Here is a 14,264-nt window from a genome sequence, read left to right as displayed (position 1 = left end):
AGAGTCCCGTCTGACTGTGGAGTTGGGGTTCAGGGCCCTCTGGCTGCCCCAGGACCCCGCCCGGGCAGACTCGCTGCAGGAAGCGCACGGTGGGGCAGGGGGTGCTGAATGCTCCGAGGTCAGACCCAGGAAGGCCGAAGCTGGGGAAGCTTCTTGCCCTGGGGACAGGCTGCTCCCAGAGAGGAGGCTCCCCGAGTCCTGCCCGGCTTCGCAGGGAGCAGTTCCCGAGCATCGCCCGGGGACCCCGTGACAGCCCCAGGATGATGTCACATCATAATGTCTGCCTATTTTGATGATGTCACATTCTCAGGCCATCACATCCAGGTGTCTGCACATATTGATGACATCACATCATGGGGCTGATGACATCACCACTTGGTGCCGTGGTGTCATAGGTTGATGATGTCACCGCAGATGATGTTACACCAGGAAGACTGCCCATGTTGATGATGTCATGTCACGATGATGTCATTATTAGTCACTGACTGATTAAGACATCACAATTAACTAAAATTGGGGCCGCGTGCGCCATAGCATGACGTCATGTCGCGCTCTGATGCGACTTCACCTCTGCGCCGCCAGGAGGTAGAACAGGCGCGAGAGGTCAGTATGAGGGAAAGGCGCATGCGCACTAGTAAGAGCCGCAAGCAGCACCCGGGGCGCATGCGCCGCGACCGAGCGGGGACCGGGAGAAAGAGGCGCGAAGGAACCACGCACGCGCCCCACTGCTCGGGCTAGACGGGGCGCTGCGCACGCGCACAATCCCTCGCTGGGCAACGGCGCCTGCGCAGAGCCGCTCGGAGGGCCGAGCCCACCTAGAGCGGAGCGGGCGGCGCAGAGCGGTTCCACTTCCGGGGGCGCCGGAGTTTTGTTTCCGGGCGGGGGGGGCAGCGGCGGCGGCGCGCGGGGATGCCGGAGATCGGGATCCGCCATGTGGTGTCCGCGAGCAGCGCCGACCCGGTGCGGGGCAGCCCATTCCCGGGGGCGGGGCGGGGCCGTTCCGGGGGGTCAGGTCTGGGTCGGCGAGACCACGACGGGGCGGGAAAGGCCATTCCCCGTGGGGGGGGGGCGGGAGAGCTGAGTGGGAGAGACCATTCCCTGCCGGGGGGGACGAGAGAGACCATTCCCCGGGGGGGGGGGGGCGGGAGAGCTGAGTGGGAGAGACCATTCCCTGCCGGGGGGGGGGGACGGGACGGGAGAGACCATTCCTGGGGGGGGGGAGAGACCATCCCCGGGGGTGTCCCGCCCCCCTGACGATCCCCCCCCCCCCCCCGCATTCCCCAGACTCACTGCGCCGAGAACCTGCTCAAAGCCGACACCTACCGCAAGTGGAAGGCGGCGCAGGCGGGCGAGAAGCAGCTGTCGGTCATCCTGCAGGTGAGCCCCCCGCCCCCCCCCCCCCGTGGGGCCGGGACTCCTGGGTTCTGTCCCTGGAAGGGGGGGTGGCAAGGGGGAGCCGGGACTCCTGGGTTCTGTCTCTGGAAGGGGGGGGGCAAGGGGGAGCCGGGACTCCTGGGTTCTGTCTCTGGAAGGGGGGGGGCAAGGGGGAGCCGGGACTCCTGGGTTCTGTCTCTGGAAGGGGGGGGGGGCAAGGGGGAGCCGGGACTCCTGGGTTCTGTCTCTGGAAGGGGGGGGGGGGCAAGGGGGAGCCGGGCCGCCTGGGTTCTGTCTCTGGAAGGGGGGGGCGGGACTCCTGGGTTCTGTCCCTGGAAGGGGGGGGGGGCAAGGGGGAGCCGGGACTCCTGGGTTCTGTCTCTGGAAGGGGGGGGGGGCAAGGGGGAGCCGGGACTCCTGGGTTCTGTCTCTGGAAGGGGGGGGGGGCAAGGGGGAGCCGGGACTCCTGGGTTCTGTCTCTGGAAGGGGGGGGGGGGGCAAGGGGGAGCCGGGACTCCTGGGTTCTGTCTCTGGAAGGGGGGGGGGGGCAAGGGGGAGCCGGGACTCCTGGGTTCTGTCTCTGGAAGGGGGGGGCGGGACTCCTGGGTTCTGTCCCTGGAAGGGGGGGGCGGGACTCCTGGGTTCTGTCTCTGGAAGGGGACGGGGGTGCAGTGGTTAGGGTGTAGGGGGGAGCCTGGACTCCTGGTTCCCGGAGTCGGTTGGAAATGGGCCCTGGGTGGGCACCGCATCCCCGGCCCCTGACTCTCTCCCCTTCCGCCCACGGCAGTTCGAGAAGGAGGAGCGGATCCACAGCATCGATGTGGGCAACGAGGGCTCGGCCTTTGTGGAGGTGCTGGCCGGCAGCTCCGCCTCGCCCAGCGAGCAGGACTACGAGGTGAGGGGGAGGAAACAGTGCATGCTGGGCTTTGGGGAACTCCCAGGTCTAAGGTGGGGGGCAGAGGGGTCGACCTGGTTCAGTGAGCCCTGTGGGGTGGGGCCCAGCTGAGCGACGGCAGGGGGCTTAACCGTTTAGGACTGTGGCGACGACAGGATTTGGGGTGGGGGGATGTCGGGGTTTGCAGAGGCTTCTCTAACCCCGGGCTCTCTTTCCCCCCGCCCCACCCCCGCAAGGTGCTGCTGGTCACCTCGTCTTTTATGTCGCCCTCGGAGAGCAAGGCTGGCACCAACCTCAACCGGGTCCGGATGTTCGGCCCAGACAAGCTGGTGAAGGCAGCGGCAGAGAAGAAATGGGACCGGGTGAAAATTGTCTGCACCCAGCCCTACACCAAGGTGGGACCCCTCCCAACCCCGGGACCCTCCTCCGCAGTACAGCCTGGTCTGGGGACCCCTCGCATACTGGCCAGGCAGGGGTGGAAGGGATTACACGTGGGTGAGTGAAAGCGGGCAGTGCAGAACAGTGGTGACGTCGTGATCCATTGCTCAAGCGGGGTGGGTGTCATGTTCCCCAGGGTACAGTCTGGAGTGGGGAACAGCTGTGTCCCCTTGGGTCTCTTTGACATTGCTTTGCCACCAGTCCTGGCCCGCTCACACAGCCTGCAGCATGCAAAGTCACCCCGAGCTGAGTTACAGGAACACTTTCCCAGCCATTCCTCAATTACACACTGGGCAGCACCCGCAAATCCTTAGTCCCGGCCTTGTCCCCCAGAAATGTGCGGCTTGTACTGCCCAGCACCCTCCTGGACGGCACGAGCTCATAGAAATCCCGTCAAAGGGAAGGTATTGTGCACCAGCCAAGTGGAGGTTCCCAAACACTTCGGTCCAAACACTCTGTTTTGGATGAAACTATTTGAGAAGGTTTTTATCTGCTGAAAGGTCGATTCCAATCGCTTACAAGTGATGAGACATAAAAGCCAGAATGGGGTGCAAAGAAAAATGACAGGAAATAAGCACGAAAGCTACTGCCTAATTTACCCCCTGAGTGGAGTTAAAAGCAAAAAAGGGTTTTTCTCGCCAAAAGCTTGTAGTAGATTTCGCAGGCTGGATTTCCTTTCAGCCTGGGACCCCCCACTTTAGTTCAGTGTCTTTCCAGGGAATACACTGATGTCATGAGCAGAGAGATGGGAGAGGTGAGGTAGAAGCCACGGTTTTTCATTCCTTTACCCCCTCCCCCTGAGGATTACCCCACACCTTGTGTACCTGAGGCTAGAACCATCTCTGGGGCGAAATGTACATTTCTTATTCACACCTTCCCCCTGCCAGAGAACGGCTGCCTACCCGGCTGATAGTTTCTTAACACCTGGTGGGGTATTGCTCTGTCCTTTGTGGTCTCTGAAGAGCTAGTCTGTGGGCGCTCCCCAGAATCCTAACTTATTTCAGTAACATCGTATGGTAAAAGTACGTAGCTTTATACGCACTGTTATACACATTTTAAAAGGACAGTGATGTTCAGCAAATGATGAGTTTTCAAATGATACCTCACAAAGCAGACTTTGTACCAAATATTTCATAACCTTATAAAAGTGCCTAACATAGGGTACAGGGTGTCTCAGTGGGGGGGAGTGAGGTCTAGTGGTTAGACCAGGGGAGGCGGGCTGGGAGCCAGGACTCCTGGGTTCTCTTCCCAGCTCTGCCAATGGGTCACTTTCTTTCTGGCTGTTCTCCCCATAGACCCTAGCATATGGGCTGTCTTTTGTGAAGTTCCACTCGCCACCCGAAAACAACGAAACCCAATCAAAATCTGCCTCCCCGGTGAGTAACTGCTTTGGTGGTGCCCCTCAATCCTGCTAGCCCAGCCGTGGACTCCCCCCTCCCCTCCCTCAGCTCTGTCAGTGCCCCTCACTCCCGACCTGCAGCCCCCTGCTAGCCCAGCCCTGGGCTCCCCCCTCCCCCAAGCTGTGCCAGTGCCCCTGACTCCTGACCTGCAGCCCCAGCTAGCCCAGCCCTGTGCATCTCTCTCCGTACAGAAGGTGACCAAGCTGGGCCAGTTTAAGGTGAAGGACGAGGACAGCAGTTCTGCCTCAATGAGGCCCGGGGCCCTGTTCTTCAGCCGAGCTAGCAAACCGCTTCTCACACCGCCCAGAGGTACCATGAACCCCTGGAGGGGAGCGGGGGGGGTTGGGGGGGGTCTAGTGGGATGGAATGGGGTGGGGGCTGGGAGCCACGACTCCTGGGTTCTCTGCCCAGCTCCGGGAGGGGAGTGGGGTCTAGTGGTGAGTGCTGGGAGCCAGGGCTCCTGGGTTCTCTCCACAGCTGGGTGTGCTGGCTGTCTGCCTAGGTTACCCAGAGATGCCGGTTTCCAGGGGCTGTCCCCTGCCCTCTGTGGTATGTCTGGTTAGCTCTGGCTTCGTGGGCTGCTGCTGTGATTTGTGGCTGTGATGTCTCTTGTCTGCTCTTCCGTGCAGCCCCGCAGACGGAGGAACCGTCCCAAAGCTACGCCGTGGCCACCCTCCAGGCCAGTACACCCAGCGCCGCCTCCTCCCCCTCCCCACCCGCCGCAGAGAAACCCACCTCCAGGACCTCCCCGAGCCGCGCTGCAGCCTCCCCCAAGGTACAGTCCTCTCGGCCGGGCGCGGCCACTCCCTCGCAGTGGCGGGGGCTGCTGGAACCCGGGGGCCAGTTCCTGTGTCCTCCCCTGGCAAAGGGGATTGGTAAGAGCCGCGAGAACAAAGAACGGCTTGAAAATCCCCCCGCAGAGCAAGTGACGCCAGGCACTTGACCCGTTCGGCTTAACCCAGGGAAGGCTCCCGGGAGCCGTGATCCCGTCTCTATTCACCCTGGGAATAAGGCATCAGTGCTCACCAGGAAAGGCAGTGAATCATTGGGACAAGTCCCCAAGGGGCGCGGGGGATTCTCCATCCCGGGCAGTTTCTCAGTTGAGACGGGGGTTCCTTGGTAAGATTGACCCTAGGAGTGACTGGGGGGCCGGTCTCTGGCCTGGGCTGTCTGGAACGGGCTGACGGGCGCAGGTGGCCCTGCTGGCCTGGGAATGTAGTCATCTATGTGAACCCTGGCGTCCGGGCCGGCTCCCATCACTGGGGACTGCATTCTGGTACCCACAATCTGCTGCATTGCAGATTTGCTTGGGTACAGGGTTCTCCTTCACGTTTTGTCCTAAAGCTGCCGCATCTCAGCACCCGGTGAGGGGTCCCTGTATAAACAGCCCCCGCAGTGGTGGCTGCGTTCAGGAATCCAATGCTGATCGTACCAGTTGTTTATCTTTCGCTCCTGATCCACTTCTTCTCCCTCAGGATCCGGCTCCCACCAAGAGGAAGTTTGAGTTCAGCAAGGAGAACTCGGCCCCCCCCTCTGCTCGGAAACCTGACCCCGAGGCTCCCCACTCCATGCAGCCAGCCCCCAAGAAGCCCAAAGGTGAGAGGAGACTCCTGGTTCTCTGCCCAGCTCTCTCCATAGTATACAGTGTGACGGGTCTACAGTATCACGGGTCGAGGTCTGTTGCTACCTTAAGGGCCAGAGAAGCGGGGGGGGGCAGGGTACGGTGTAAGGAGGGGAGGGCAGATCTGTCACTCATTTGGCCAGGTGTTTCAGTTGGCTCAGGTGTCCCAGTAGGTGGGTGTTATCATGAACCCCCCTATTGTCCTCCCCCAGCCCCGGAGCCGCCCCCCAGCAGGCTGCCGGCCCGCAAGAAGCAGCCGAAGGAGCCGTCGCCGGAGGGGGCAGGGGAGGATTTTCATAGGCTCCTGCAGGGGACGGTCTTCGTGCTGAGCGGCTTCCAGAACCCCTTCCGCTCCGAGCTGCGGGACAAGGCGCTGGAGATGGGCGCCAAGTACCGGCCCGACTGGACCCCCGACAGCACCCACCTCATGTAGGTACTGCCAGCTCCCTGCCCCCGCCAGGCCGGTACCACCCAGCCAGCCTGACTGGACCTCCGACTGCACCCACCTCATGTGGGTACCGCCGGCTCCCTGCCCGGCCAGACAGACTGGACCCCCGACAGCACCCACCTCATCTCGGTACTGCCGGCTCCCCATCCCGCCTGGCTGGTGCCGCCCGACAGGACCCCGGACAGCACCCACCTCACGTAGGTACCGCCGGCTCCCTGCCCCTGCCCGGCCGGTACCGCCCAGCCAGCCCAACAGGACCCCCGACAGCACCCGCCTTATCTAGGTACCCCCGTCTAACCACTAGACTCCGCTCCCAACCCAGAGCTGGGGAAAGAACCCAGGAGTCCTGATGCCTTCATCTACCTCTCTCTGATCTCCCTTCTGCTTCCCTCTCCCCCAGCTGTGCCTTCGCCAACACCCCCAAGTACAGCCAGGTGAAGGGGCGCGGGGGCACCATTGTGCGGAAAGAGTGGGTGCTGGACTGCCACCGGGCCCGGCGGCACCTGCCCTGCAAACGGTGAGGAGGGGGCACCCTACATCCAGTGGGTCTGGGGGGCCATCCAGGAGGTGTCAGCACTGGCTAGGGCATGGGGGGTTATATGCTATCGGGGTCAGATGGGGAGCAAGACTGGTGGGGGAGGGTGCTGGGGGTCATTCATGGGGGTGGGGGCAATCAGTGATGGCTGGAGTCCAGGGGGTTCAGTCCTGTTGTAGGGGACTGCAGGGGGGTGGGGGGCTCCAGGGGGTACACTCGGATCTCCCTGGGGCTGGGGAGCAGCGCTTGGCTGAGGGGATAACCGAGGGGTGTCCCTGGGCAGGTACCTGATGGACGGTCCGCCTGCCTCGGGCAGCGAGGAGGAAGAGGAGAGTGAGGAAGAGCCGCCCGCCCGGCCCCGCAAGACCCCCTCCCCCCGACAGGTAGGGGGTGTCAGGTGGGGCAGGGCCTGGCTCTGGGAGGGGAGTGGGGTGGGGCTGGGAGCCAGGACTCCTGGGTTCTCTCCCCAGCTCTGGGAGGGGGGTGGGGTCTAGCTTCCCAAGCTCCTGCCCCCATTACACCACCTTGCACAGACCCCTCCCCCTCGGACCTTTCTCTTGCAGAGAGCCGGGCTGCCTAGCTCCAACCACCAGGGCAAGGCGCCTGCCAGGGCCCTGCCACCTCAGGGCGAGTCCTCGGGGGAGGAGACAGAGCCCGGCACATCCTGGGCCAACGCCGGCAACTCGCGGGCCAGGGGGGAGAGCTCCCCAGCCTCCACGGACAGCGGGGAGCCCGCAGGTAGGGAGAGAACCCAGGAGTCCTGGCTCCCTGCCCTGGGAGGTATCCCACAGTGCTGTGGGGTGGCTGGGACTGATTTCCCGTGCTGTTCTCCAGGGGCGAGAGACAGCGGGGAGGGCGACTCTGGCGACACAGACGACGAGCTGAGGAGGTGGGTACAGCAGAGCTTGGCCCCCGGTGAGTTGGGGGCAAGTGCCCCTTGGCCATGGGGGCTGATCCAGAGAGGGGGTGGGGACAGGAGGGATGGGAAAAGGGCCCCGGGGGAGATCCGCCCCTATCCCCTGGTGCTCTTTCTGGGGAGGGACTCATGGGTTCTCTCTGTAGCTCAGGGGAGTGGGGTGTAGTGGTTAGAGCAGGGGGGCTGGGAGCCAGGATGCCTGGGTTCTCTCCCTGGCTTTGGGAGGGGGGTGGGGGTGAGGTAGGGCAGGGGGTTCTGTTGCTTCAGCAGAGGAGCGGGAGGGATGTCACCCCCTGGCTGACCCACGCTCCCTGATGTAGGGTAGAGGAGGAGCACCGCAAGAAGCAGCAAGCGGGTCGGGAGGCAGCTCCGGACCCTGATGACGACCCCTATGGTGGGTCTACAGATGAGAACACGGATGTGGAGGAGGAGCCGGATCAGCCCATCCCGGAGCTGCCTGGTATGTGGGGTGGGACATGGCGCCTTTCCCTTCCAGGGACCTCTGGCTTCCACCCGGCCCCATGGGGGGGAACTGGCTCTCTTGGGTGGGGGGCGATGAGGCACGGGGCCTGTCTCCTCTAGGGGATGGGTAACCGCTGTTAACAATGAGTTTGAGTAGAACACATGAAGGAGATTGTTAATATCCTGCGGCAGGGAGTCCCACAGGTGAACACCGTACAACTCTGACAGGGAGATGCCCAAGCGGTTTTCGAGCATCCCGCTCTTTGTGACCCCTTTCCTCCTCCTCCTCCTCTCCAGATTTCTTCGTGGGCAAACGCTTTTTCCTCTATGGCGAGTTCCCCTCCCAGGAGCGACGACTCCTGAATCGCTACATCACGGCGTTCAGCGGGTGAGGGGTGAAATCCCGCTGCGTGGGGGTAGCTCCCGAAGTCCCCTTTGTAGTTATAAAATTCTCCTTCGCTGCTGTCCTAGGCGTGATCTGTTTCTGGGAGGTTGTTAAACAGCCTCCGTGCCCCACCTTGGGGACAGCTACGTCTCTGTGCTGGACACACGTCTGTGTTCAGCGAGCAATTCTTTATAATCGATGTGGGGGACGGATGGTGGGTCAGAGCGAGGGGTGCGGGCAGAGCTGGGGGAAGCCGGGGGCTGCGGGTCGGGAGCGAGAGGCGCCGGCAGAGCTGGGGGGAGCCAGGGGTTGCGGGTCGGGAGTGAGGGGCGACCGCAGAGCTGAGGGGGGATGGATGGTGGGTTGGAGCGAGGGGCGCGGGCACAGCTGGGGGGAGCCGGAGGCTGCGGGTCAGAGCGAGGGGCGCGGGCAGAGCTGGGGGGAGCCGGGGGCTGCGTGTCGGGAGTGAGGGGTGACGGCAGAACTGGGGGGGACGGATGGTGGGTTGGAGCGAGGGGTGCGGGCAGAGCTGGGGGGAGCCGGGGGCTGCGGGTTGGGAGCAAGGGGCGACGGCAGAGCCAGGGGGGAACGGATGGTGGGTCGGAGCGAGGGGCGACGGCAGAGCCGGGGGGGAACGGATGGTGGGTCGGAGCGAGGGGCGACGGCAGAGCCGGGGGGGAACGGATGGTGGGTCGGAGCGAGGGGCGACGGCAGAGCCGGGGGGGAACGGATGGTGGGTCGGAGCGAGGGGCGACGGCAGAGCTGGGGGGGGGCACGGGGGCGGTGGGTCGGGGGGGGGGACGGGGGCGGAGCGAGGGGCGCGGGCGGAGCCGGGGGGGGGACGGGGGTGGGGCGGGGGGAGCCGGGGGCTGTGGGGCGGATGAGGGGCTCTCACTGATGCTGCCGTCCTGCCCCCAGGGAGGTGGAGGGCTACATGAACGAGCGGGTGAACTACGTCATCACGGCCCAGGAGTGGGACGACACCTTCGAGGAGGTGAGAGGGCTCCCCCCGTTCTCCCCCTGCCCCCCAGCACCAGAATAGCGACCCCTAGTGGATGAGGTGCACGTGTCCTCCCCTGGAGCGGCCAGGGGGCTGGCTGGCTCCGTGGGGCAGGGAGCGGGACACGGGGCCTTTAACCGGTTTATCGCATTTGGGTGTTTAATGCAGGGTGTAGACTAGAGTCTGTGGAGCCAGGACTCCTGGGTTCTGTCCCCGACTGGGACGGGAGTGGGGTCCAGTGCCTCAGATCGCGGGGTGCTGGGAGCCAGGACTCCTGGGTTCTCTCCCCAGCTCTGGGAGAGGAGTGGGGTCGAGGGGCTTGGAGCAGGGGGGCTGGGCAGATGCTCTTCTGGGCTTGGCCCTCACTTCCCTGCCATCGCCCACCGCAGGCTCTGAACGACAACGCCAACCTCTCCTTCGTCCGCCCCCGCTGGATCTACACCTGCACCGAGCGCCAGCGGCTCATCCCGCACCAGCCCTACGTGGTGGTGCCGCAAGCCTAGGGCGGCGCTCGCAGATCCCCCCAGCGCAGGGTGGCGCCGGCGCAGACTCGGGGCTGGGAGCCCCCCCGTGTACCTGGGTACGGACGACACGCTGGGCGGGGCGGTTTTAGCTGTTCCGGCCCCTGCCTGAGCCTCCTGTTCGCATCAACGTCAACTGCAGGGGCTGAGCTGGGCTCTGTGCCGGGGCAGGGCCGCCCCACATGTACCCACCCCCCGCAGCTGATCTGACTCCTCCCCCAGCCAGACTCCCTGTTCCCCTCAATATACCTCTCCCCCCAATCTGTGAGGCGCCCTCACCACCCATCCCCTCAACCTCCTTTCCGCCAGCGCTGTCGTTTCGACCTGTTGGGTTAATCCTGGATTGACTCTGCTTCTCGCCATTCGCCCGCCCTACAATCACATCCCTTTGAACGGGTGTCTGCATCCGCCGGACCCCCCATGTCCAGTCCCCTTCACCTGCGTGGGCCCCCTTTTCAGTTAAACCCATGTGACTTGTGCTGGACAGAGTCTGTGACTGGGAGGGAGGAACCCGCGGGGCGGGGTTAGATGCTAAACTCCAGAGAATTTACAAACCCAGATGAAATGCAGGAAACCTTACCGCCCTGCCTTACCGCCCTGGGAACGGTGCAGCCAGGGACCGCTTGGCACCGTGAATTTTCACCGAGCCACGGCGGTGGGTGAGTTCAGGTCTTACCATTTGACTGCTCTGGGCAAGGAAATTAAGCTGGTTAGTTTCCTTCTCTCCCTGGTCAGTTTCAGGCTGGGGGGAGGGGGACCTAGGTCCCTGTGTCTGGTCAGTTTCAGTCCTGCTCCCTGGTCAGTTTCAGGGTTGCTGTGTGCCTGTCTCCATGGTTTCCCTTTCTCCTGCCCTAGATCCTGGGGTGCTGTTTGTATTGGGGGGGGGGGAGCTCTTTTCTACAACATTTTCTTTGAGCAAAATAAACGGCTTTCAGGTGAAGCTTGGTTTAAAAACTCCCTTTAACAGGGGGGTGAGTCTTGTCTCGCTGAGGCCCTGGTCTGGGCCCCACACTGAATTTAGGCTGCAAGTCCTGGGCTCCCTCCCATACAGCACAGTGGAGGAATGGCCCTGGGGCATGCTAGGGACCTTGCTCTATCCCAGTGGGATTCTTTGAAAGGGCCCCACATTGTCCTTCGAAAGGAGACGTGCTGCTGAGCCTGTGCCCCCATAAACCCACATCCCCCAGGGAGCTGCTGCGGAAAAGGTACTGGCCCTGCTGCCATGAACTCGAACCCCCCCCCCCCCGCATTTGTTCAGGGAGCGGCCTCTGTATTGAAACTCAGGACACGCGTGTGATGAGCGGAGGCATCTCGCTGAATGGGGCTGGAGCTACTGCTCCACCCCTCAGCTGCTCTGGGTCTGCGTGACCCCCATCTCCAGCCGTGGAGTCATAACCCATCCATTCTCCCTCTGAGCTGTAGCCAGGGGTGGGGGTCTCCGCATGTTCTGTCTGGCCTGGGCAGGGGAATCCAGCAGGGGAACTTTCTCTCCTGTGCCCCACAGTGCTTTCCTGACTCAGACCAGCCAGGGGGAGAAGAGAGGGTGTGGGGGTCCTGAGCCAGAGCTCAGCTCAGCTGCTCCCCACACCACCTGGGGGGCCCTGTCCTTTGCTGCATGGCCAGTGTGTATCTTTCCTAATTAAACCTGTTAATGAGCCCAGCTGTGGCCCCCTTGTGTTGATCTGACCCCACAGCTGCTAGGGAGTGGCAGAAACGAAGCAGTGGGGCTGATAGCAGGGCTGAGACAGACCGAGAGGTAGGTCCATGAACGGAGCCGGGGGGAGCCCGGGGCTGTTATAGCAGGGGGCTGTGGGTTGGAATTGAGGGGCACGCACGGACCGGGGAGGGGCCTGTTGAGCTGGAGTCTGGAACCTTTTCGGAGGGGCAGGGGCCGTTGTAGAGAAGTTGGGCTTTGGGGGAATTCAAGACTTCCCAGGGGGTGCTGTGTGTAAGATTGGGGGAGGGGGCAGTCAGCCCCTCCAGCAGAGGATGGACAGACAGAGTCATTACTTTTTTTAGATTAATGTACCAAAAAAATAAAATGAGCGAATTCCCCCCCCCGCCCCCCGTCCTCCTCATGGGGTGCATATAATACGCTGGAAGACGCTTCTATAACAGGGATCAACCCCGCCCCATGGCTTCATCCCCTTTCCAGCCGCAGGAGCAGGTTGGGTTTGAGGTGCTTATAACCTACAGGACCCAGAAAACATCTCTGACTTGTACAGAGGGAGAGCAGGGGGCTGCGGGTCAGGAGTGAGGGGCACTGGCAGAGCTGTTGGGGGGCATCTCAGGGCTGGGATAACAGGGGGCTGCAGGTTAGGATTGACTTTTGAATGAAAATCTGTCACCCCAGTATGAAATGGACCATGAACTCCGAGGGCATTAATTTCCCATCACTAGAAACCCAGCCCTCAAATGCCAGATTTTTTTAAACCTCAAAATTTCTACCCAGCTATTTATCCCCCTCAAGGGTGATTTATTTTTACTCTGTTGTTTAGTATTTTCTTTCTCTCAATTCTTTTTGCAGATTGGTTAAATTTCACCTACATGTTTAAAATTAAAATCTGGCTAAAGTTATTTTTGTTACTCGACTTTTTTTTTAACCTGCTTCAGAAATTTCCCAGTTCACAATTTATCTTTATTTTTGTTATTTCTTTTCCGTCGCGTTCTTTCATCTGATTAATTTTACTGCGTAACTATCGATTTGTACCCAACACATTGTCACCTGGTTATAATAATTGGTAACTGATCGCTGATAATCTATCATCCAAGATCTGTTGAGAATGTATAGTAAGAATTCATACATATTAATAATTAGGAACTAATGGTTAATGTATAATTAGGCTTAACAATTTGAGTTTTATCATTTTTGACATATCAATTTTTAAAGCATTTTAAATTTTTTTACTGATTTAAATGTTCGCTGTTGCGGGAAGTTATGGGGCAGTCACGCAACAGGGCGGGTCAGACAATAATTATTGAATGACTAAATGTTGATTTTAAAAAGTGAAAGCTTTATACCTGTTAAAACACACATTGTCGACATGTACAAAGCAAATACCCTGAAATCCAGCTCCGTTCCCCAGCCGCGCTGGTCTCACATCGCCCGTCCGGACATTTTGATCATCATCAATAGAAAGATTTTTTCCATCGGTTTCCGTGGGTGCGGTGAAATTGCTTTTATCGATGTTTACTGATAAAAAACGAGCCCTTCCAAGGCTAGGTATAACATGGCTCTTCAGAGTTCGTTAAACGTGCAATCTGGGTTTTACAACAAAATGTTAATAATTAACACAACCAATTGGTCAGTTATCCTGTCTCTGGCAAGGTCTTACAGCCAGCAGTCAGTCCCCGCAGCAGGAAAATGGGGAACTCAGCGAGGATCTTCGAAGCAGGAAAGGCGTCGAATCCATAAAGAGGAGTGAGGCGTGACCTGCGATAGGAGGCTGGCTAGCACAGTGACAAGTCAGAACTACGAGTCGGTAATTGGGCCTGCAGCGTGTATGGCTCCGAATGCTGGGGACGGAGGAAGCGACCGGTGCAGATCTTGCAGAGAATGGTAATAAACCCATTGAGCTGGATCCTGGGGGTAACGAGGACGAATTTGTGCTTGGAACAAATGAATTCGGGGAAGGTGGCACCAATTCTAGAACCGCGGAGGGGATCCAGGCTTGGACGGTTTGGCCAGGGGGAAGGAAGATCGGAAGAACAGCCAGGAAACGGGGGGGTTCAAGTTAGACGTGGCAGGTAAAAGCTGGGTTGGAAGACCCAACGCTAGCTGGGCTTTGATGAACAGCAGCGTTTCTGAGGAACTGCTCCAAGACAGACTGGAATGGAGACGAGCCAGCGCCAGGGAGACGGGCCTGAGGCAAGGAGAAGAATCAAATCGTTTATCATCTGTAATAGAAAATATTAATGGTGTTTAATACAGAGAGTGAGTATCAATTGCTAATTTATAATTATTGATAATTACTAATAATTAAGACTGATTTCGTCATGGAATCTGTGACTTCCAGCGACCTTCGTGACTTCAGCCTGCGGTGGTCGGGAGCTGCGGGTCCCCCGCTGCCCGCGGGGACAGGGAGCTGTGGGGTACCTCTACCGCCTCTGGCAGCCCCTACAGCCCCCAGCTGCGGTGGGGGAACCCGTGGGCCCCCAGAGCTGCGGGCGGCAGGGGTACCCCGCAGCTCCAGAGCAGCTGCCCCGCTTCAGGCAGTGTGGGGACCCACCGATCCCCATTTTGTCCGGGATATTTTTAGTAAAAGTCAA

The 14,264-nt window shown here is 60.6% G+C and overlaps 1 protein-coding gene across 5 annotated transcripts; it reads left to right on the top strand.

Annotated features, from left to right (window-relative positions):
• The first annotated feature begins 617 nt into the window (after nucleotides 1-617).
• On the top strand, nucleotides 618-12,572 carry XRCC1 (X-ray repair cross complementing 1). Of its 5 annotated transcripts, XM_037882892.2 has the most exons (17): nucleotides 618-960; nucleotides 1,285-1,377; nucleotides 2,162-2,269; nucleotides 2,506-2,664; nucleotides 4,003-4,083; nucleotides 4,299-4,416; nucleotides 4,737-4,882; nucleotides 5,583-5,703; nucleotides 5,941-6,157; nucleotides 6,577-6,693; nucleotides 6,995-7,094; nucleotides 7,275-7,449; nucleotides 7,546-7,600; nucleotides 7,948-8,087; nucleotides 8,387-8,477; nucleotides 9,393-9,468; nucleotides 9,864-12,572. In XM_037882892.2, exons 1-17 carry the CDS (start codon nucleotides 910-912, stop codon nucleotides 9,975-9,977), a joined length of 1,962 nt encoding a protein of 653 aa, XP_037738820.1. In that variant the 5' UTR covers nucleotides 618-909; the 3' UTR covers nucleotides 9,978-12,572. The 5 variants fall into 5 exon arrangements, 4 of the variants coding, with proteins under 4 accessions (XP_037738820.1, XP_037738821.1, XP_037738819.1 ...); XM_037882891.1 differs by having other exon boundaries at nucleotides 801-960; nucleotides 7,275-7,600; XR_006287313.1 differs by lacking the exon at nucleotides 8,387-8,477 and having other exon boundaries at nucleotides 794-960; nucleotides 7,275-7,600; nucleotides 9,864-10,001.
• Nucleotides 12,573-14,264: the final 1,692 nt, after the last annotated feature.

This window comes from Chelonia mydas, chromosome 24 (assembly GCF_015237465.2).
Source record: "Chelonia mydas isolate rCheMyd1 chromosome 24, rCheMyd1.pri.v2, whole genome shotgun sequence".
Lineage (NCBI taxonomy): Eukaryota > Metazoa > Chordata > Testudines > Cheloniidae > Chelonia > Chelonia mydas.
This window is presented reverse-complemented; position numbering and strand designations above follow the sequence as displayed.